General features: G+C 42.8%; 4 protein-coding genes across 8 annotated transcripts in view; all 4 read left to right on the top strand.

Moving 5' to 3' along the window:
- The window catches only part of LOC133841513 (nephrin), a 76,096-nt gene that overhangs the window by 32,715 nt on the left and 21,574 nt on the right, over positions 1–21,807 (top strand). For 2 of the 5 annotated variants that reach the window (XM_062274057.1, XM_062274061.1), the window contains exons 5-17: positions 940–1,093; positions 1,176–1,312; positions 3,339–3,506; positions 5,863–5,994; positions 13,366–13,502; positions 15,166–15,319; positions 15,409–15,546; positions 15,942–16,106; positions 16,286–16,585; positions 16,649–16,930; positions 16,992–17,415; positions 17,665–17,831; positions 18,019–18,207. In XM_062274057.1, the coding sequence (XP_062130041.1) occupies positions 940–1,093; positions 1,176–1,312; positions 3,339–3,506; positions 5,863–5,994; positions 13,366–13,502; positions 15,166–15,319; positions 15,409–15,546; positions 15,942–16,106; positions 16,286–16,585; positions 16,649–16,930; positions 16,992–17,415; positions 17,665–17,831; positions 18,019–18,207 (2,547 nt within the window). Of the gene's footprint in view, positions 1–939; positions 1,094–1,175; positions 1,313–3,338; positions 3,507–5,862; positions 5,995–13,365; positions 13,503–15,165; positions 15,320–15,408; positions 15,547–15,941; positions 16,107–16,285; positions 16,586–16,648; positions 16,931–16,991; positions 17,416–17,664; positions 17,832–18,018; positions 18,208–18,791; positions 18,942–21,807 lie in introns of all 5 variants that reach the window. The other 3 variants (XM_062274062.1, XM_062274059.1, XM_062274060.1) reach the window with 3 other exon arrangements.
- LOC133841240 (uncharacterized) lies at positions 6,495–7,857 on the top strand. Its single transcript, XM_062273598.1, has one exon. The coding sequence runs from the start codon at positions 6,604–6,606 to the stop codon at positions 7,771–7,773; it is 1,170 nt and encodes a 389-aa protein (XP_062129582.1). The 5' UTR covers positions 6,495–6,603; the 3' UTR covers positions 7,774–7,857.
- On the top strand, positions 8,023–9,203 carry LOC133841242 (uncharacterized). Its single transcript, XM_062273600.1, has one exon. It carries the CDS (start codon positions 8,023–8,025, stop codon positions 9,136–9,138), a length of 1,116 nt encoding a protein of 371 aa, XP_062129584.1. The 3' UTR covers positions 9,139–9,203.
- On the top strand, positions 9,278–10,567 carry LOC133841243 (uncharacterized). Its single transcript, XM_062273601.1, has 2 exons — positions 9,278–10,138; positions 10,197–10,567. The coding sequence occupies exons 1-2, from the start codon at positions 9,377–9,379 to the stop codon at positions 10,254–10,256; spliced, it is 822 nt and encodes a 273-aa protein (XP_062129585.1). The 5' UTR covers positions 9,278–9,376; the 3' UTR covers positions 10,257–10,567.

The following is a 21,807-nucleotide window of genomic DNA, read 5'->3' as shown; positions in this document are numbered from 1 at the left end:
TTCAACTTAAAAGCAATCAATAATAATTGCATGTCTGCATAATTCATTTTGCAATTGTAATTGCAGCTATTTCATTACAGTTATTTGCGTCAACCGCTGAATGAACCTCTTCATAATTAATAATTAAATGCAAGCAAATGCAATTACTATATTTGAAGAAAATCTTCAGTGTCGAGAATAATTGAAATTAACAGAATGAATGTTTATGCACTTGTACAATGTGTAATCGAAACAGTTAAATGTTGGCAAATTTTGAAAATACTTTCTAATGAGATTGGCATTTATTTGTCGTACATTATTGGGGAATTAAACAGGAAAAAAGAATTTTTAACAAGTTGCGTTATTTACTATTTGTGGCGTTTACACTGTTATTAACCCGCCCACAACACGACAACACAACAACACAACACAACATTCAGTAGTCAGTAGTATTTGCAGCACTGCAATAAAATGCCACTTTGCTTGGTGCAATAACAACAGCAACAAACAAACAAAAAATAATAATAAATAAACCAACAAAGAGCAACAAAAAAAAATGTATACAGACATACCGAACAGGGTAGAAAAGGAAAAGGGGAAATGGGAAAATAATGCGTTTGACCACATAAACGATTTGCATGCAAACACTTCAATTAAAAATCGCGCTGCAATTTCTGCAGCAAATAGTCCGGATAGGGTCTGAACCTGTTTGCCGGTTAGCTTGGCCGGTAGCAGCTTGGCTGTCCGGGATGGCCAACTGGCCACATTTGGTTTAGTGTAAATTGAATTTATTTGCGGCGGCGGCCGCAATTAAATATGCCAGCAATAAACCTACACATGTCCAATAGAGATTCGGTGTTGTGCTTGTTATTGTTATTGTTGCCGTTGCCATTTCCATTTCCATTATCCAATAAAGGGCTTATGTCTCTAACGCTGCTCCTCTCCTTCTCTTCCCTTTAGATCCACCCGGTCCGCCGTATATTGAGGGCTACTCGACTGGCGATATACTGCGTCGCGGTCAGACAGTGGAGCTCATGTGTCGCAGTCGCGGCGGCAATCCGCCTGCTCAACTCATCTGGTACAAGAACGGCTCCCAGATACGCATGGCATACAGGTAAGACTGAGTGAGAGACGCCACTTCATCAGCATGCATCACAAGTTTGCACTTTACACTTTTCGCCTTCCACTCTCCGCAGGACATCTGGGCGGCTGTCGGAAAACATTTACAGCTTCACCGCGGAGGCTGGCGACAACAAGGCGCGATTCCGATGCGAGGCGAGCAACGTCATGTCTCAGACACCGCTCAAGGCGGAAGTCGATTTGGCTGTTCTATGTAAGTGCATCAACACTCCACCTCACTTTATGTAGGGCCATCATCAAAGCAAGCCTGCTGCCGCTGCTGCTGCTGTTGCTGCTGCTGATGCTGATGCTGCTACTGCCTAATGCTGCCACTTGAGGCTGTGCAGTCAGTTGCATCATTTGCATCATGTCCTGGCCCTGACTCCAAGTGCTTCAGCTCGTTATGCAAACGTGGGGCAATTTGCCCGTCAGCTACATGGGCGAAGCTCCCCTTCCACTCTTCTTGTTTGCCTAATTGTATTTCGTTAATTTTCATATTTGCACACTCGTATGCCTACACACACACACACATATGTACATACACATATTCAGGCTTGCACTTACACTCACACACACACACTTAGACTCGGATTTCGTTGTGGATTGTGTCAACAGTCGGTCCTTGCTTGCCGTCGTCCTTGCAGTTCTTCTTCTGGCACTTGGCACGCGACACAAAGCGAAAATAAGCCTGGCAACTGTCTCCGGCTGTTGCTTTCTTTTGCAATTAAGCTTAAGTTTGCACACCCAGCTCCCCTCAAGCAACGAACCACCACCACCACCACCGCCCACTTGGCTTTGTCAAATCAAGCAATGCAAATTCTTTTCAAGTGCCAAATAGCGTTGCCTTCGCCCCTCTTCACTGCTGTGCTCTGCAGTTTGTTAGAGCTGCCACAATTGCAATCACAGTAACACCAATCTAAAAGGACGAAAGGATTCGTCACAGCGCTTGTCCAAAGCGTTGTTAGTCAACGACATTTGCATGCATGCAACCTCCATGCACATCTCCTCTCTACCAATGTCTGACCTCATCCATGGCACTGGCTGTGCTGCTTATGTTCTTGTGTCTAACATGCAAATGTGAAGAGACTTGAGTGTACACATCGCGTATGCGTGATATTTAAATTGTTGGTAACAGCGCTATTTAGCGATTCCTTACCTTTCCACCTGCTTCTGGCCAAGCGAGCTTTAGCCACTGTACGTGCCTAACCCCATTGTTCCATCCATTGCTTCTGCATTTTCAGATAAATCCCAATGGTAGTCCAGGCACGTGGGACCAACTTCGATGTCCAGTTTATGCGAATACCAATCAAATTGGCTCTTGTTGTGCTGCCTGCACTTACTTGTTTGACTCTCTGTTTGTTTACCTTGTTTATTTCTAAATATGCCACTTCGACTGACCATCTACACACACACACACTTAAAGCCACACACACATATATATATCTGGCATAGAGACTGACTTCAGCTGCGCTCGTTGTACGCTTGGCATACGCATTATTTATGTATAACGAAATGTGGCACAAAAATGAAGACGTAGCAGGAATACATTTCTGCGTTCTACGCTCTGTCCCTACATATCGCCTTCGCCCTTCCACAAAACCCTAACCGACCCTGAAGCTGACGAGTGTGAGCGGAATGAAGATGTATGGCGAAAGATGCGAGAAGTTAAGAATTCATAATGTTTATTTATATGCGAAACATATCGAGACGAAGTTTTGTATTCCCCGGTTGCAGACCCAAGATCCGTATCAGCCGCTTTTGCCTCGATGGCGTACATGGCGTATGCGTAATATATGCACAGCTGCTGCTTTTGCTACTACTGCCATCGGCACTGCTGCCTGCACTTATCCATCAAGCAAAAACCGGCAGCAACCAGCAGCTGCAACTTCTTCTTCTTCTTCCTCTCCTCCTTGTTCTTTTCTCTACTGGCATTAGGTAATAGCTCGACACGGCTCAGACGCCTGTCACTCAGTCACTCAGTCATCATTTGCATGCAGGCAGCTTTTTGCCACTATACGAGTACTCTATGCTTTCGCCATTTTGGCTGTGGTGTGTGCGCATAAGAAAAATGAGCGATATACATAGTAACAGAGAGTGTAGTACATAGAGTACAAAGTACGTATGCAACATTAGCCGTGTGGCATGCCACAAGTGAACGGGTGCGCAGCCCTATTAAATATTAATGCCAAACGAAATTACAGCTGCTGAACTGAATTCTCTCCTATTACCCCTCTCTACAGTCGCCCCATCACAAGTCACGGTTACGGGACCGACGGAGGCGCGAGTTGGCGACGTTATTCCCCTAACGTGCGCCACGGCGCCCTCAAATCCGCCCGCGGATATCAAATGGATGGTGGCTGGACGCCAGATACGAAATGCTACCTCAAAGACGACCGTCAGCACAGAAGGTAAGCGCAAACAAATCAATCCTATTTTTGTTTGAATTCATTATTAAACGTCAATTATAAATAGTTGAAAACGAAAACACGAAAACTGCAATGCTAAAGGTCAACCAATTAACGTAATGAATTATAAATTAAAATGAAAATCAAAGGTAGAAAACGTAGTTTCAAATTGGATTTTTGTATATTTTGTCGACATTATTATTTTAAATACTGTCAGTTGAAAAAAGAAAGACAAAAACATAACATCTAGAGGGTCATCGATGAACTTAATTTAAAATTTAAAAAATGTATACAAAAAATATATACTCGTATACATACAATATAATTATTTTATTATTCTTAGTGTTGGAAATTGCATATGGGCATTTCCAAAATCGCGCACGGGACATTCGTACGCGTTCAAAGTAAAAACACGGCAAAAAGGAAACGTTTTTTTTTTCAACTGAAACGCTTAATGTACAGCATTTTATTAGCTCTTTCATTGGTGCAAAGATTGATGATGGGTATTTTTTCATTTAGAAGATAATTGCAGAAGTCAAGTGATTCGCACGGGACACAAAACGGAAGTGGTTTAAGAGGTCAACCAATTCAAACGCAAATTTCAGCTAATCCAGAGGCAATATTTTAATGCAACTAATTTTAAATTTTTGTGCATTGATGCCTCATTAAGAAGATTATAATTTTTTTCAAAAACGACTTGTATTTTTTTTTTAATTCAATTTGAAGTAAATTCGCACGGGACATCGCGCACGGGACATTTTTTACCACCACTATTTTTACACCCGCTACCCATAGGGTAGAAGGGTATTATAACTTTGTGCCGACAGGAAATGTATGTAACAGGTAGAAAGAGGCATCTCCGACCCCATAAAGTATATATATTCATGATCAGCGTCAACAGGTGAGACGATCTAGCCATGTCCGTCTGTCCGTCTGTGTGTCTGTGTGTCTGTCCGTATGAACACCTAGATATCACAGACTATAAGAGATAGAGCTATAATTTTTTTTCGACAGCATTTGTTATGTTTGCACGCAGATCAAGTTTGTTTCAAATTTTTGCCACGCCCACTTCCGCCCCGCAAATCAAAAAAGTTGAATAACAATCGTAATTTTATAGCTAGAGTTGCGTATTCTGGTATATAGAATAATAACTATAATAGTTATGATTCCTAAAAATTTGGTTGCGATCAGACTAAGATTGTGGAAGTTATTAAAGAAATACTTTTGTATGGGCAAAAACACCTACTTACTATGGGTCTGAGTTTCTTTGGCTGACAATCTGGTATATTGTGCCGTCTAGGGTACATTTTGAATGCGGTACTATATCGATATACCATATATACCAGTTGGTATATTTTTTAGTATTTTTGTTGAATATTTGGTATATTTTGAGAATAATACCGCAAAATATATTGCTTTTTTTCAAAATGGGTAGCGGGTATCTCACAGTCGAGCACACTCGACTGTAGCTTTCTTACTTGTTAATTTGGCGGCAATGCTGCCAACTTACTCGATCATTCATATTGTGTAAATATGAGAGAGGAATAAGTTGGTACTTATGTTGTGTACTTACGGTCGCGCACGGGACAAACTTTAAATGATCACCAAAAATACAAATATTTTTTTTTCTCCAAATTTTTTTTATATATTTACTGCGCGCATAAACTCTGTTTTGATGCAATTCGAACAAGTTATTTGGATTTACTGATAAGAAATGTTGTTTTTCGGTCGCGCACGGGACATTAAAATAAGTGATAATGCAAATCAAAATTTTTACCGTTATTGGTGATCGCATGTTACTTTTTGAGTTCTCTTTCGTTTCTTGCAATCTCCAAATGATTTTACAAAGCAAAAGACAAAGCATAATGCATTTATTTTAGAAGTTGTTATCAAAACAAAATATGCCCTACAAACATCATAATCACAACAGGTGCGTTTGCGGGACTTTGCATTCGAATATTTTGAAATCTATAAATGATAAATGCAAAATTCTTTCAAGTTTATTAAATTTGAATATTTCTTTATGTAACCATGTTGGAAAAAATCATTTTCAAGAAATTTTAATTTTTTGGTCGCGGTGGACCTTTCTGTGGAAATGCCCATATGTATTTAATATATAAGTATCGAAACTGATATCGACTTTAAAGTAAATTGAAGAGTCGGTTACACGCGTATCTTTCTAAAGTGATCAGTGTTGTGAACGAGAGAAAATAATTTTAAATTTATTAATTTGATTGAAAATAATAAGTTACTTTAAAAATTTATTTGTTGCTTATTTAAGATGTTATTCAATAAAAATTTCAGAAATTAGGAATCCACTATATTTGAAATACTGTTTATATCTGATTATTTGTTTCAGGGGGATGGACAACCAGCTCTAATATCACTACCATTGTGGAGCCTAACAAGCGTTCGCTAGTCGTCATCTGCCATGGCCTAAACATGCAGCTCACAGAGAACGTGGTCGCCACGCATACGATCAACGTCTTATGTAAGTACAGACTTCTTCTTCATGCTATCGTTTAATTGAGTTCAAACTAAGCCATAACCATATTAAGCACTGGTCAAGTGTCTAGTCAAGCTTCTGTCTGTTGACCCGACTTTAAATTCCACTCACACACACTCATAATTGAGTTTCCACAAACTTTCGGCTGGCACTTTTAGTTACGCCCCTTGTTGGTCCTACAAATTGTTCAACACATGTTCCCATTATCGAATGCAGTTCATTTCATTATTGTACAAATATAACAAATGAATTTATCGATAAATAATACAAAATACCGATTGCTACCTTTTGTATATCGAATGAGTTGAAAAAGTATATTATAGTCAATTTAATAACAATGCAGTTATTTTTAAAATAGTTAAAATAAATTGTTAATCAAAACTAAAATAATTACAATTACTAGCTAAATTCTGAACTGAATTGACAATGTAGCTGAGAAGGCATTGCAATCATCATTCTAAAATATCATCTTTGATGTTTCACTCAGTTTATTTGCTCCAGCCTTTCGCATAAAGCCTGTCGAATAAAATTAATTTTTTGTTCGTTTTCGCTTTTTGTTTAAATATAATCGTAAGCAGACTTCTTTAGATTACCATGTTTGAGTTTCCCCAGTGTGTATCAGAAAGCTCGCTGCTGTCAATCCAGAATGAGGGCAAGAGTGTCATTTTAGAAGCCAATGCTAAAGAGAAATTAGTATCTTTGGGAGGAACAGTGGAAGCTTCTCCGACAGGTGAATTCCGTGTGAAAGGATTGACAACAAAAAGTTCTCCTGCAAAGAAACGTAAAACCAATGCTTTACCAATGGATGCAACGAGGTACAAAATGTGGCTGGAGCATCGCCATCGCTTGCTAGACATTGTCAGTGATCTAGATAACAAACCGCCCGGGTTTCAAGCAGTGCGCAAGACAGGAGTGAATTCATTAACCGAAAACGCGGTCGGTTTTATGGCTCGGACCAGGGAGAACATTCAAATGCTAGTCGGCATAAGTCAGACCCAGCGGACACATGGGACCATCAATCCCTTTCGCGATGAGCAACCTTATGTTATGTCTGCGGTGCCCGGAAATATCAGTAATCTGGAGCGCTTGGAGGCTGAAAACAAAGAATTTGGCAAACGAATTCTGGATGTGACCAGCGAAGTAGACTCTGGATTGAAACCTGATGGTCAGCACGATAACCAACGAGAAGCGCCCGCTCCATTTGTCTTGCCGGATGAGGCGCTGATCAAGTACAAACCTTTCAACATTTCAATACCATCAGAGGATAAGGAGCGTCGTCAATTGTTTCGTCCGCGCATTTACTTTGATATTGGTCTCAAGGATGTGCGTCCACTCGGTCGCATCGTCATCCAACTGTACACAGAGGCAGCTCCTGTCGTCGTGCTGCACTTGGTGCGAGCCTGCATCTGCGGCATGAACAACAGCTTCCAGGTCAAACGTTTATTTCCCAATCTGTGGCTGGAGATTGAAATGCCATTGGAGAATAACTCGCCGTTGCAGCGAACCTTGGAGTACGATGGCAAGACTATCGATCATGGTGCCTCCAATTGTGTGCTCTCTTTCAGCAAGAATTATGTGCATGGCTTCCGTGACCACCTGTCCTTCTCCCTCTCGTTTAAGCCCCTTAATGTTGCCAATGGGTCTCGCGTTGGCTTCGGTCGTGTAATCAAAAATGGCAAGATCTTTGACTGCCTGCAGAGTTATGGAACTAAGAATGGCACTCTTAGTCGTGGTGTCATCTTCACCAGCTGTGGTGTGCTTTAAATTTCAGATTGTGCAAATTACCGTGTATTAAAGAAGTGTTTACGTATCGTATTATTTTCGTTGTACTACATTTATTCATTTGAATTTTCGAGCACGTAGCCTTTTCAAACTCAAATCTAGTTTTGGCAACGATGCTCTTGATATTGAAGTTCAGTTTTAAAGCAAACCAAACTAGGGAACGAAAGACATTTAAATTATTTGTATATTTTTATTACATTTTCGAGCTTTAATACGTATACGAATAAGATAATGATAGAGTTGCCGAGATGTGTTTCAGATGAATCAGGTGACTTGATTCCGCAGCCCCTTAAGGCCAAGAGTAAGCATGTTGTCCATCTAAAGAGGCCAACAATAGAACAAGAAAAGAAACTTCAAATTAAGAAGATCCCAAAGAAATTATATGGGGATCATTTGAAGGAATGGCGAGAGCATCGTCAACGAGTCCTTCACATGACGGGTGAAGTGGATAACAGGCCGCCTGGCTTTCAAGCAGCTCGTGCCACAGGTGTTCATACATTGCGAGAGAATGCCGTTTGTTACATGGAGCGCACCAAGAAAAACATCCAGATGCTGGTCGAATTGTCAAAGACGAAACGCACCCATGGCGTGATTAATCCATTTCGCTACGAGCGTGTTTATACTATGTCAGCGCTGCCAATTGCGCTTAAAAACTTGGATCGCATTGAGGAAGAGAATTTGGATATTGCCAAACGCATACTCCAAGTTGTTGCCGAGATCGATACGGGTATCAAGTCGAATAAGGGTTTCATATTCAATCGGAAAAGCTTCACTGATTTGCCATTCCAAATAAATGAAGGCTCTTTGGACAAGTACAAGGGCTTTAACTTCCATATGCCCGAGACGAACAAGGAGCGCTGGCAACTGTTCCGACCGCGCATATACTTTGACATGTATCTCAAGGATGCGCGACCGCTCGGACGCGTTGTCATTCAACTCTACACGGAGGCAGCTCCGGTTGTGGTCTTGGAAATCGTTCGAGCCTGCATGTCCAACATGTACGACAAATTCGTAATCAAACGTTTGTTTCCCTCCCTGTGGTTCGACGTCAAACTCTCACTTGATAGCAACTCGCCGCTGTTGCGGCCCTTGGAGTATGATGCTAAGATCATCGATCATGGCGCCTACGGTCATGTACTCTCGTTCAGCAAAGAGCACTTGCAGGGCTTTCGTGACCACTTATCCTTCGCCCTCTCCTTTAAACCTCTCAGAGTGGTAAACGGTTCCCGTGTTGGCTTCGGCCGTGTTATCAAGGGCAGCAAGATCATCGATTGTCTCCAGAGCTATGGCACCAAGAATGGCAAATTATTCCGCAGCATTATCTTTACCGGCTGTGGGTTTCTTTAAATTTTTGTATGTAGTGTTATCCAAATTTGCTGTATTGTGTAATAAAGTTGTTGTATGGTTGTCTACATCTCTTTTGCTTTGCGAAGTCCTTCAACGATTCAATGAAGCTAGTTTTTTTTTACTTTTTAAATGGTTTTCACTTTAGCTTTAAACATTCATCGTGTAGGAACATAAAAAAAAATAATAAAAAATTTTTAGTTTTTAGTTTTATATTTTAATAACTTTTGAACTTAATATAATGGCCGATTTTCCAAAATGTTTATCAGATGACTCACTTTACGAATACGAACAGAACGAAAAGAAACGACTTACACAGACTAATAACCCCAAAATAGTAGTTTTTAGGGGTAATGTGAGACCATCTCATACAAGGCACAAGCTCAGACAAAGACCCTCCCAACTGCTGCACGTGCAACAATGGAGGGATCACCGTCATCGGCTCAAACAGATTGCGAGCAACATAGACAACAAGCCCCCCAGATATCAGGCAGCTCGACAGACTGGCGTCATGGGAATGTATAATAATGCCATTGCTTTTATGAGCCGGACCAAAGCAAATATGCAGATGTTAATGGAATTGTCACATTTCCTGCGTACCCGTGGAGCTATTCAAACATTTCGATCCGATCGCTTGTATACCACGTCTTCATTGGCTTATAAAATTAAGACTTTAGAGCGTGTAGAAGAGGAAAATCTTGACATTGCCAAGCGCCTCCTTGACGTGGTGAGTCAAGTTGATACGGGCCTTAAGGTGAAGTCTAAAACGTGTCAGCCTCCCAAGAAAACGCGTTCTCGTCGCATAAAACCTTTCACTATGGACGAGATGCCACTCAAGAAATACGAAGGATATAACTTTGAGATGCCCCAGACCGACGAGGAACGCTGGCTGCTCTTTCGACCCCTTATCTACCTTGATATTTATCTGAAGGACTCGCGACCACTTGGCCGAATTATCGTAGAGCTGTTCACAGAGGCAGCTCCTGTTGTTGTGCTGGAGTTGGTGCGATCCTGCGTGTTCAATTTGCATAACAAATTTGCTATCAGAAGAGTCTTTCCAGATCTTTGGCTTGACGCAGAGTTGCCACTGTCGAGTAATTCAGAGCTGCGCAAACCATTAGAGTATGACGCCAAAGTTATTGATCATGGTGCCTCCAGTTATGTATTGTCATTTAGCAAGGACTATCTAAAAGGTTTTCATAATCACCTCTGCTTCTCGCTGTCCTTCAAGCCCCTGAATGCAGCCAACGGATCTCGCATTGGCTTCGGTCGTGTAATCAAGAATAGCAAGATCATCGACAGTCTCCAGTCTTATGGCACCAAGAATGGTGTTCTTAGACGGGGTATCTTTTTTACTGGCTGTGGGGTTTTGTAAATTTTACACATTTTCCAATTTTCACGTGCAAAAAATTCTTGTGTACTTTCATAACAATTCTTCGTTTTAATTTAAAATTGGATGTCTTAAGAATGATTCATTTAATCAGATAATAATTAATAAAAATAATTGAATTGAATTAAAAATCTAAAATAATTGCAATATAAACCAAAAATAAGAGACCTTTAAATGACATAAACTACATAGCTGTGTTAGAACCAAATTTTAGCAAGTAGCTAAGATACTTGCCGATATCATATTTGCATATTTATAAAATAAAAATGGAAAATTTTTAGAGTCAGTAACATTTTGAAATACAGCCATTGATTTGAATATGTTTTGAAATTTCGTATAGTTCATTTGAAAACTTCCACTTCAACGGAAGAAAAAAAAAATAAAACAATATAGGTATTTTAAAATTTATAGTATTTTATCATAACTAATTTTCGGTAGTTTTAACGCAATTCCTGAATTGTATTTGCCATGAGCGAATTACCAAAATGCGTCTCCAACGATTCTTTATTGGAGTTTGAGCGAAGAAGCAGAAAAGCATCAATAAAGCAAACTTTAATCCACATACCAAGGAAGACAGTTAAGAGCGTTCAACCAAAACGCAAAATGACCTACGATGAAATCCTTTACCATGAATTGTGGGAAGCACATCGTGAGCGTTTACGTGACATTCGCTGCGAAGTGCGAAACAAGGCACCCGATTATCCCTGGGCACGAAGAACTGGAGCCTCTGCGCTCTATGGAAATGCTGTTCAGTTTATGGAGCGCACGAAAAAACACATTCAGACTCTGGGGGAAATATCGAAGATAATACGCACCCATGGAGTGATTAATCCCTTTCGACGCGAGCGAGTGTACACAATGTCCTGCCTGCCGCTGAGCATCAAGAACTTGGAGCGCATTGAGCAAGAGAATATTGATATTGGCAGGCGTCTGTTGGAAGTAGTCAGCGAAGTTGATTCGGGACTCAAATCGAAGGCCAAGTCACAGCCAAAATCGCAAGTAAAGATGCCTCGACGACGATCCTCAAATCCTTCCAGTATAACCGAACAGACTTTGGCCAAATATAAGGGATACAACATCGTACTGCCGCGTTCAAATCTGGAGCGACGACAACTGCTGCGTCCACACATTTACTTTGACATTTATCTAAAGGACGAACGTCCTCTAGGTCGCGTTGTGATCGAACTCTACACAGAAGCGGCGCCGCTTGTAGTGCTGGAGCTGATCAAGGCATGCAAGGCCGACCAGCACAATAAGTTCGAGATCAAAAGACTATTTCCTGATCTCTGGATGGATATTGAGATGACACTGCCGCTCAACTCCGAGCTTCATCATCCGATGGAGTACGATGCCAAGGTGATTGATCATGGAGAGCACGGTTGTGTGCTTTCATTTCGCAGGGATTGCTTGAGCGGCTTTCGATCCAGTTTGTCCTTTTCCATATCCTTTAGGCCACTCCGAGTGGCAAATGGAGGACGGATTGGCTTCGGTCGAGTCATCGAAGGAGCCAAGATTGTCTGCTGCCTGCAAAGCTATGGCACCAAGAATGGCAAACTGTGGAGCAGCATTATTTTTACGGGCTGCGGCTGTATTTAAATTGTTGTGTAGTCATTTTTAAACTTTTTATACCATGTGTATTAAATTTGTGCATACTTTTTGTACAAATACGCATTCATTGCAACTTTTCCAGAAAGATGGAAACAAGTCCAATTAGTCATCGACTGTCAACCTAGTCCTGACATGGCCAATGAACCCCTCACGAAGTAATGCTGTCGCTTCGACAGGCAGTCGGGCAGCATCCTGCCCGAATCATCTCTTGTTTGCCACGTTAACAAAGTGAGAGCGCAAGTGTCTTGAAACTCCATTATGCCATGTTCGATGTCACTCTTCATTTGCCTCAATTATAAGTGCGGATAAGCAGAGGCCAGAGGCAGGGTTTCAGAGTTCTCTGAGTGACAGGCGGATAGAGCAGCAGCAGCATCCGCTCCGGCAATCGTTGGCCAATAACTTGTGCGGAGAACAAGGCTTATTAATTATTGCACAGTCGTCGATTTCCAGTTTCAGCTTTGACTTATCCACAACTAAGTAACTGTGTCAATGGAAGCCACTTCAGTAGCTGGCGACATTGTTGCTTTTGTCCAGCACGCGTCCTTTCTGTGCACTCCTGCAGCGCTAATTAATTTTTGTGCCGAGCAAAGTCGAAAGCCGACTGCGAGATTTACATTTATTACCCGCAACCCACATTCGTTCTCATGGCCATGCCGCCAGAAAATGACTAACAGGCTTCGAGGTAATGAGCATAACCCCTCCACTACATGCCTCTTTGCTGCTCCAATCCCAATGCCAGTTTCCCTTTGCTTGCTTACCCATGACAGCGTCCATTTTTCCATTGCAGCAGTCGCTTAAAAGAATTTAGTCGTGCCTCCCCTCATGCCTCTGGGCTGCCTATAATTTAGAAATATATTCAAGGACGCGTTGTCTTATATGGCCATGCGGTAGCCTAAGGGACGCCCTTTAGATACTTTTACTTTATGCGCGGCAAATTAAATAATTTTAATTTTTATTGTTCAGCATGCCAGCTCGATGGCAAACTCGACGTCACACAGCGCACTGCGGTTGGTCTTGGGATTGTGGTTGGGCTGGGGCTTGAGGCTTGAAAATGTGCTTAGCTTAGGTTGGGAGTAGAGGGGAATATGTTTTCTTTTGGCCGCTTTGTAGGCCATAATTTGCTGGCTCTTGGCTAAGTTTTTGGGCCAGCTTTTCTTTGCTTTTTTTTTTTTGTGGCCTGCGAATGCTATGCTAACAGTTTTTTGCCACCTTTTCGCTTTGTCTATTCACAGATCCACCCGCGCCGCCATTAATTTCGGGCTATATCGAGGGACAAATTATACCAGCTGGTTCGGTGCAAAAACTGCTCTGCGTTTCATCAGGCGGCAATCCGCTGGCAACGTTAACGTGGTACAAAAACGACAAGCGGGTGAGTTGAACGTTGAAGTTTTTGCATTTGCAGCATTTGCACCGCACGAATATGCAACAAAAAGGCATTTAAAACACACACACACCCAGAAAGATAGATAGAGAGAGTGGGACAGAGAGAACGAGAGAGTGAGGTGCACTCGTAATGCTATCAACAACAGACAGCAAACATGGAGCAAAACAATAATGGCGCTTTTGTTGACCATTTCCGCTTCCGCTTTATGGGCTTAAAGTGCTAATAAGGCAGCTCGACAGCTGCTTTATCTATACGTCTGTCTGCCTCTGTGTCTATATCTTTAATGTTCCTGCAACACACACAAACGCACACAGACACACCTTCTGCCCTCTGGCTGTTATTATCGTTTGTGTGTGATGCTGCCTCTGTTTTTTGCTTAGCTGGAATTTAATCTAGCGCTAAAAACGAAGTTCACATCGCGCAACTCGCACATCAGCTAAATGGTTGAATCAACGGAAGTGGCTACAGTTGCACAGCTGCCGCTGCTGCTGTTTCTGTTGCTGTTGCATACTTATGGGGGCCACTTCCTGCCACGACGACGACGACGACGACGACGCTGCAGTCAGCAGACAGCAGCCAGCAGCTGGCTATAAAGTTGATATACAACACACGCCAAGTGGCAAGCGCTGCTGGTTTTCTGTCACAAAGAACGGAAACGAGCGACTGCTACACGCCGCTGCTTCGCAATCTTCATCGCAATTGTGGTTTATGCAGCACCCACCCGCTATCTCCACCTTATCCCGAAGAGGCCAGTTCAGTGGTGCCTCTGGCTGCCTCTGGTGCAGCTGTGGGCGAGGCAGGGATGAAGATTATTCTCATCTGTGGGCGCAGATTAAATGATATTTTATCAACAAAATTAAAATGCGCCATGCCTGTGTGTTGTGCCACTGCTTCGCCTTTCTCTCCCTCTCTCTCTCTCTCTCGCTCTCTCTCTTTCTCACTTCATCATCCTGACTGCCACGCATATGCGACACATTTCCCGAAGCTGTTTATTTCCGCTACCAAGGGGATAGAAGGGTGTTTTATTTAATGGCAAGCAGTTTTTGTAGTCTGTCTTTCCGCAATGCAATAATGCTGATCAGTAACTTGATACCTGATCACTACCCTCCAACAGGAAATATTGTAGATTATGAGTAACGTCGCGATTCTTAATTTTAATAAACAAAATCAGTTCACAAGCACACTTTTTATGTATTTGAATTAAATCATTACTTCTTTAATACTCAGTATAAACGGACATTCATTATTCGATACTTTGGTCACAGGAAATCATTAGGCTATTGAAGATTAGTTTTTGTAGTAAATTAAATTAAAAGGTTAATACCTTTTTCACTCAGCAGAGACGACCATCTAAATATTAAACAGTGTACAATCAAGTGGGCTATTTTACTTGAGAACGTCAAGATCTACGTTATACACCTTAGCCTATATTTATATTAATTTATGTTAGAGAACGCAAGAAAGGATTTCACATTTATTTTATATATGTCCTATATGCTTTCGGGTATTCTATAGTCGGTCACATAGTGCTTTCACTATTAGTGAATAATCGCTCGCAGCTTTAAACAGTGTGGCAGCGACATATGTTGACTTTTGTCATTGTTGTTATTATTATTCTTCCTTATTTTACTTTTGCAACTCATGCCAGATCAACTCGGTGATTCGGGCTGCAGACAAATCCGTTTCGGCCGAAATAACTATTTTGGCCAACGTCACCGATAACCAGGCCCAATACCGATGCGAGGCCTCGAACAGTGCCACCGAAATACCGCTGTTCGAGTCGACAACGCTTAGCGTGCACTGTAAGTACGAGTTGTTGGCATTATTATTATTATTATACTTATACGCTGCCGTTGTCTCTGCTCTCTCTCGCTCTCTCCACGTTCTGTAGTTGCGCCAGAGACGGTAAAAATACGCATTGAACCGGAAGAACTGCGACCTGGCATGGAGGCAACCATCATTTGTGACTCGAGCTCAAGCAATCCACCGGCAAAGCTGTCCTGGTGGAAGGATGGCATATCCATTGAAGGTACGTACACATAATCGCCTTGCCTTGCCTTGCCTTGCCTTGCTTTGGTTCCGCCTCCCCTCACCACGTCCAATCCGAATTGGAACTTTGCCCAGCCATTGGCCAAGGACTTGGCGGCGCCGTTGTCAAAATGGCAGCTGCTTTCGGGACTGCTGATGCTGCTGCTGCTTCTGTTGTTGAATCCTCGTTGCATGCATTTTTAAGGCGTTTCCACGACAACATCCGGTTTGGTTGCCAGCCAGTTCAACCCAGTCTCAGCCTCAGTCTCGGTCTCAGCTCATCGCGGAGCCAAAGTCCAGTCCGGGGCTAAGTCAAATCACGCCCCTTCCATTTTCTATATATAATATAAACATATACATATATATGTATATCCATCCGCCTTTGTCTATTTGCAGGCATTAATAATACGTCGAAGCCAGGTCTCTGGGGCGGCACGGTCTCCACGCTCGAGTTCAAGCTAAACATCACCCAGGAAATGAACGGTGTGGTCTACACCTGCCAAAGCGCCAACGAGGCACTGCAGCGCAGTGTCCACGAGGCAGTCAGCCTCAATGTGCTCTGTAAGTATTGTCACCGACTGCTGACTACTGCTGTCTGCTGCTTAATTGAGCAATTAGACTCTGTCTGAATCATTGAATGACTGACTGACTGACTGACTGATCGCTTTCCCCCTCCCCATTCCCCAAACGAAGCTCAATCTGAATTTTAATTCAAATTTAAATTGCATTTCTCGTCGCAGTTCGACCCAAGTTTGTGCCACCGCCATCGTGGACATCGGTGGGGTTGGAGGGTGAGTCCTTGCAGGTGCCGCTGCAAGCGAATGGTAATCCCGAAGCTGTTGTCTATACGTGGACAAAGAACGGCGTTGCCATACCGCAGGATTCGAGTGGCAGCGTTTCTGCTGGCGAGCATCGCATATTTGCCGATGGCGCTGTGCTTAACTTTACCAAGCTGCATCGTGACGATGCTGGGATATATTCCTGCACAGCCTCTAACTCACAGGGCAAAGCGAATCTCAACATAACCGTTGTGGTTGAATGTGAGTATATATATTCATGGTTTCTCATCCGATTTGCCCACTAAGCAGCTGCTTCTTGCGTAGATGGCACCACTATCAAGTCCGTGTCGGAGAACATTATTGTGAATCCCGGCGAGGATGCGATGCTCTCCTGTAGCGTTGAGGGCAAACCGCTTGCCGAGGAGCATGTGAAGTGGGAGCGTGTCGGCTATGACATGAAGGTGAAGACCGCCACAACCTTCACCAATGGCACTGCCTATCTGCACATCAAGGATGCCCAGCGAGAGGATGTGGGAAACTTTCGCTGCGTCGCCGACAATCATGTGGCCAATCCCACCAACCGCGACGTCCTGCTCATCGTCAAGTGTAAGTGCCTCCAAATTGAAATCCACATCGAACCGTATCATGTGTGTGCTTGCTTTTGCAGTTGCCCCTGAGATAGCCAAGTCGCCAACAATGCTGCGAGCAGCGAGCGGAACTGGGGAGCGTGGCAAGTTGCCGTGCCGTGCCCAAGCATCGCCAAAACCGCAGTTCATTTGGCGGCAGGACAACAAGGAGCTGCCCATCAACCATACGTTCAAGTACGAGGTGGAGGAGCGCAAGATTGACTCGCTCACCTATGAGTCCTCTCTCATCGTCGAGAAGGTGGCGCCCGCCGACTATGGAGCTTATGAGTGCGTTGCCCGCAACGAGCTCGGCGAGGACATCGAGACTGTGCGCCTGGACATCACCTCACAGCCCGAGCCGCCGCTCAGTCTCAACATTCTGAATGTGACCCATGACACGGTGACTGTGGCTTGGACGCCAGGCTTTGATGGCGGACTAAAGGCCTCCTATCGCGTTCGATATCGGTACGTAGCAAAAAGTAGAAGAAGATGGACTCGCATTGCATTACGCATGCAAGACCAGAGTCATTGCGGTTTTCCCCTTTTTCAATCTCCAACTTCATGCTGGGGGGAGATCAAGTTCATTCCGTTGCAATTACTGCAAATGTCACGGATGCACTAATGAAATTGCCAGCTCAGGCAGCTCAGAGAGAACTCCTCCTGTTGTGGGTCCTCCTCCATACTGATGTGCCTTAATTGCATCTCTCGTTGCAGCATGGCAGACCGCGAGCAGTACAAATACATTGATGGTCTGCCCAACAGTCACAAGCTGACCATTGGCGGACTGAGGATGAACACGATGTATTTGTTCTCCGTGATGTCCTGGAATGATTTGGGCCAGAGCAGTTACCTGCCGGATTTGACGCGAGCCCAGACCAAAGGTAAGCACAATATTCAGATTTATCGCACAAGAGTTCCAGTTCAGTTGATGTAAGCTCTGCTCTAGAGCAAGGACATTGCATTACTCAACCGTCTCTCTCTACTCCAACTCCCTCAACCCTTTTAAAATGCTGCACTTTAATTGGAATTGTATGGACTCGACTCAACTAATTATGGATGCACCTACAGAGGCGCCGCCGCCATCACATCCAGCATCATCGCTTGGCGGTGGTCCGCCGACCACCAGTCAGACTCCATTGGGCGGCACCTCGGGCATGCTGCTGGTGGGCGTGGCCTCCGGCATCACTGTTGTGTTGCTCAACGTGTTTGTCATCGGCTGCTGCCTGCACAAGCGCAACGAGAAGCGTCTGAAGCGAGGTACATCATCGTCATCATCACCATCGAAAATCGATTGTTATTGTTGCTGCTGACTTGCAAGTTGTATGTGTGTGTGTGTGTCGCTGTTTTATTTGAACATTTCTTTCGTACTCGCGACTGTCTCCCGTATCCCGTCTGCTGTCTCCTGTTCCCTGTTCCGCGTTCCGCGTTCCCCAACCAAACCGCACGTGCCATGTGGTCAACATCGGGCCACGCTAATTTCATTTGCCCGCCACATGTTCCGGGCTGCGTTTCGCGTCATCGCGACACACCATGGCTACGTGATTTGCGTCAGTTTTGCATGGCTAGCTTCAGCAGCGAAAAAGAAAGAGACAGCTACGAACTTCTAGGGAGAGAGAGAGAGAGAGAGAGAGAGAGAAAGAGAGAGGAGTACTGGAAGTAGGACGCGACCATTGAGCATGGCCCCCGAAGCGATGCTGCGTCATTTTTATTACAGTTTCTCATTTCGTTTCGCATTTATTTATTGTTTTATTTTTGCAAATATTTTTTGCTTTGTTTGCTTCATTTTCGCTTTTTTTTGTGTCTTTGTGTGTTTATTTTTATGTTTCGCGATACACGAACAGGACTTGAAATGCTGCCAGCCGAGCTAACGGAGGACTCCAGCAACACACCGAATCTGGTCATAATTGGCATCTCTCTGGCGGCATTTGGATTCCTCTTGGTCAATGCGGCGCTCGTTGCCTGGTTCATTGTGCATCAACGTCGCAAAAAAGGTTCGTTGACACTCGATGCGAGAAGCGCCACAATTTATTTATGATTATTTTGTTTTTATTTCCATTTTCATTATATTGTATGTGCTTATTTATTTCTTTTTCATTTATTGTTATGCCATAATTTGTGACTTGCCACTTTTTGTGCATACTTTTCGAACTCGCAATTGTCGAGAGAAACTCGAGCACAAAGATGCACAAAGCTTCTTATTATCTCCCTCTCAGAGAGCAAAGTCAAGAAGCAGCCACTTCGTAGCTCTGATACCACTTCCGTGACACCACAGGAAGCAGAACGCGTTGTGCTACTTCCGATGCCTGCTTGCCCCTTGCCCCTTGCCCCTTGCCCACTTAGTCGTCCACCTCTCGCCTCTCTAGTCCTTTCCTCAATGACCTCGACGCGACTGCTGTTCAGTTTATGACGCTCACTAAACAATTTCCTGCATATACTCAGAGATGAAATATACACGCAGAGATATATAGTATGTAGGTATAGGTCGAGGATAGAGAAGAGACCAGTTCTTCACTCTGGATATGCGATTCTTGTAATTTCCGCGAGAAAACCTAAACCAAAGCCAGTCTAAGTCTGAGCCATAGTCAGAGCGTGGCAAGGAAACAGCACACAAACAAAAAGAAAAAAAAAGCAAAGCACAACAAAAAAAGCAAGAGAAAAACCCGCTCGGAGCAGTCAACAAGAATATAATGATGACAGAAAATAATGATGCATCCTGGCAGCGGACAGCAACGAGCCAAGCAAGCCATGGACGACCCGGGGCCATGCCAACTGCAACTGTTTATTGAACAACGACGACGTTGGCAGACACTCCGTCCGGTTGTCTCTCCCCTTGACCCCCTCTCACCCCTTTGCCAGAGCCCACTTGCCCCATTTGACCCGTTGGCGAAGACAAATGTGCATCGTTTTCTTAGCTGAACGCACAATCTTTCGGAAATCAGATTGCTCTGCTGCTGTAGAATACAGACTAGAGACCATGAGACCATTGACTGTAGAGAGCAGAGAGCACGTGTCCGGCAAATGTTAGAGTTTTGGCTCCTGCCGCTCAATTTGCAGCTGAATCTGAAGATTGTTTATTAATATGGAATTATATTTCAGCCCAATCCAAGGCGAGAGAAAATAATATAAATATGACTTCAGCTGCTTGAATGAAATTGAAGACATTTCGATGGCAAGTCAGGTCTCAGAGCCAAAAACCAAGCTGAAACGTGCTGAAAGTGTTAGCACAAGACGAAAGCAATTTGAACGTTTCAAATGCCAGAAGACAAAAATTCTTGGCCAGAGATGAGCCAAACGTTTGGCTGGGCGTGCTAACCAAATTATTTCTCATTGAGCCAAATTTAGTGGTTTGACACGCAGAGCAGAAGCAGAAGCAGAAGCAGAACTAGAACCAGAAGAAGGAAAGGAAGAAGGAATAGAACAGGAGCACCATCTCAATCAGACCTCGTAGCAATCCCAATGCCAATCCCAGTGCAACACACCGAAAATTATGCATTCTCTTATGTACGTGGATGCATGGAGCAATGCGTTGTGCTCCTCCGGGGTATACTTCTCCTCCGCACTCATTGTCCCCCGCCTTCTCCGCCTCCTTCTGTGCAGCCTGCGTATTTGCAGTTTGTTTGCCCGTACACAAGGCAGACAAAGGGGCAGCATTCCAATTGCGAGTTGTCCTTTTCCTCTGCTCCTCCTCCCTCTTCCACTCAGTGTCCTTCTCACTGTGTGCACGGTGTGTGTACTCGCTATTTGCAGTTGTAATGTATGCTCATATACTATATACGAGTAGTCGTACTTTCGGCAAACATTTGACTTATGAGTTGGTTAACTTCTCTGACTTTTTGCCCGCCTGCCCAACTTCTGATGCCTTCTGATGTGTCCTTGTTTCCCTAACAAGCATCCACAATATATTTGTCGCAAAACTTTTTACGGCATTTATACAGACATGAATGAATGAGTGAATGCTCAACTGATTATGATATTGTTGTAGTTAAAGTATAATGAAAAAGTTTACATTAGATTAGTGAAGATACCGCAGTATATGATTTAACTAAAGACTTGAAACACTTTAGCAGAAAGCATTAAAAGCGTACATACTAGTAAATTAAATTATTAAAGTAATTCCTAAACAAATCTGTATTCTACCAGTTTTACCTTTAAACTGTAAATGACAGACATAAATTTACTCTGAAAATTTGTTAATATTTTCATTAGCATTTCAATTGTCTTTTGATTACATATCTAATTAAATGAATTACTGACATAGGATATCCAGATCTAAATGTAAAGATTTAAGCTTATAAATTAAATTTTTTATTTATAGTTGAGACTGAATTCAAGTAATTCGAAACAATTCTAAAAACTTTTGATACGTTTAATCAAGTTATAGTATTAAAAGAATTTCAATACATTTAAAGTAAACGAAAACGATGGTTTTAAATATTTTCATATGCTCATATGAGGAGATACATACATATATACTTCTTGGCAATTGCAAATATTCTCTTAAAGCAAGTCCCAAATCATTAGTTTCGTTTATTACATTAGTAACAAACAATTTGCAATACGATGTGCAACATACATACCATATATATTATGTACCAGAGTCAGCTTTTATGTAAAGTATTTAAGAGATTTTAATTATGAAAAACCAAAATGCTCTTGTGAATGCTCTTGTGTCGAAATTCACTTAATTTTTGACAAAGCAATTACAAGCAAGCAAAGCAATAATTGAAAAGTTGCCTCATAAATAATACAACAAAGCCACTGAATTAAATTTTAGACTATAAAGTTTTGATATAAATATTATAAAATTAACATTAAGTAGTCAAGTTCTTGCTAAATTTGATTACATTTAGAAATTAG

The sequence above is a fragment of the Drosophila sulfurigaster genome, chromosome 3 (assembly GCF_023558435.1).
Source record: "Drosophila sulfurigaster albostrigata strain 15112-1811.04 chromosome 3, ASM2355843v2, whole genome shotgun sequence".
Classification (NCBI taxonomy): domain Eukaryota; kingdom Metazoa; phylum Arthropoda; class Insecta; order Diptera; family Drosophilidae; genus Drosophila; species Drosophila sulfurigaster.
Note: the sequence above shows the minus strand (reverse complement) of the source record. Positions and strands in the feature narration are given on the sequence as shown.

Coding starts and splice junctions, on each gene's coding strand:
- LOC133841243 (XM_062273601.1), top strand. CDS start 9,377: ATGGCCGATTTTCCAAAATGTTTATCAGATGACTCACTTTACGAATAC. Junction 10,139..10,196: donor CTGTTGTTGTGCTGGAGTTG/GTGCGATCCTGC, acceptor GAGTCTTTCCAG/ATCTTTGGCTTGACGCAGAG.
- LOC133841240 (XM_062273598.1), top strand. CDS start 6,604: ATGTTTGAGTTTCCCCAGTGTGTATCAGAAAGCTCGCTGCTGTCAATC.
- LOC133841242 (XM_062273600.1), top strand. CDS start 8,023: ATGATAGAGTTGCCGAGATGTGTTTCAGATGAATCAGGTGACTTGATT.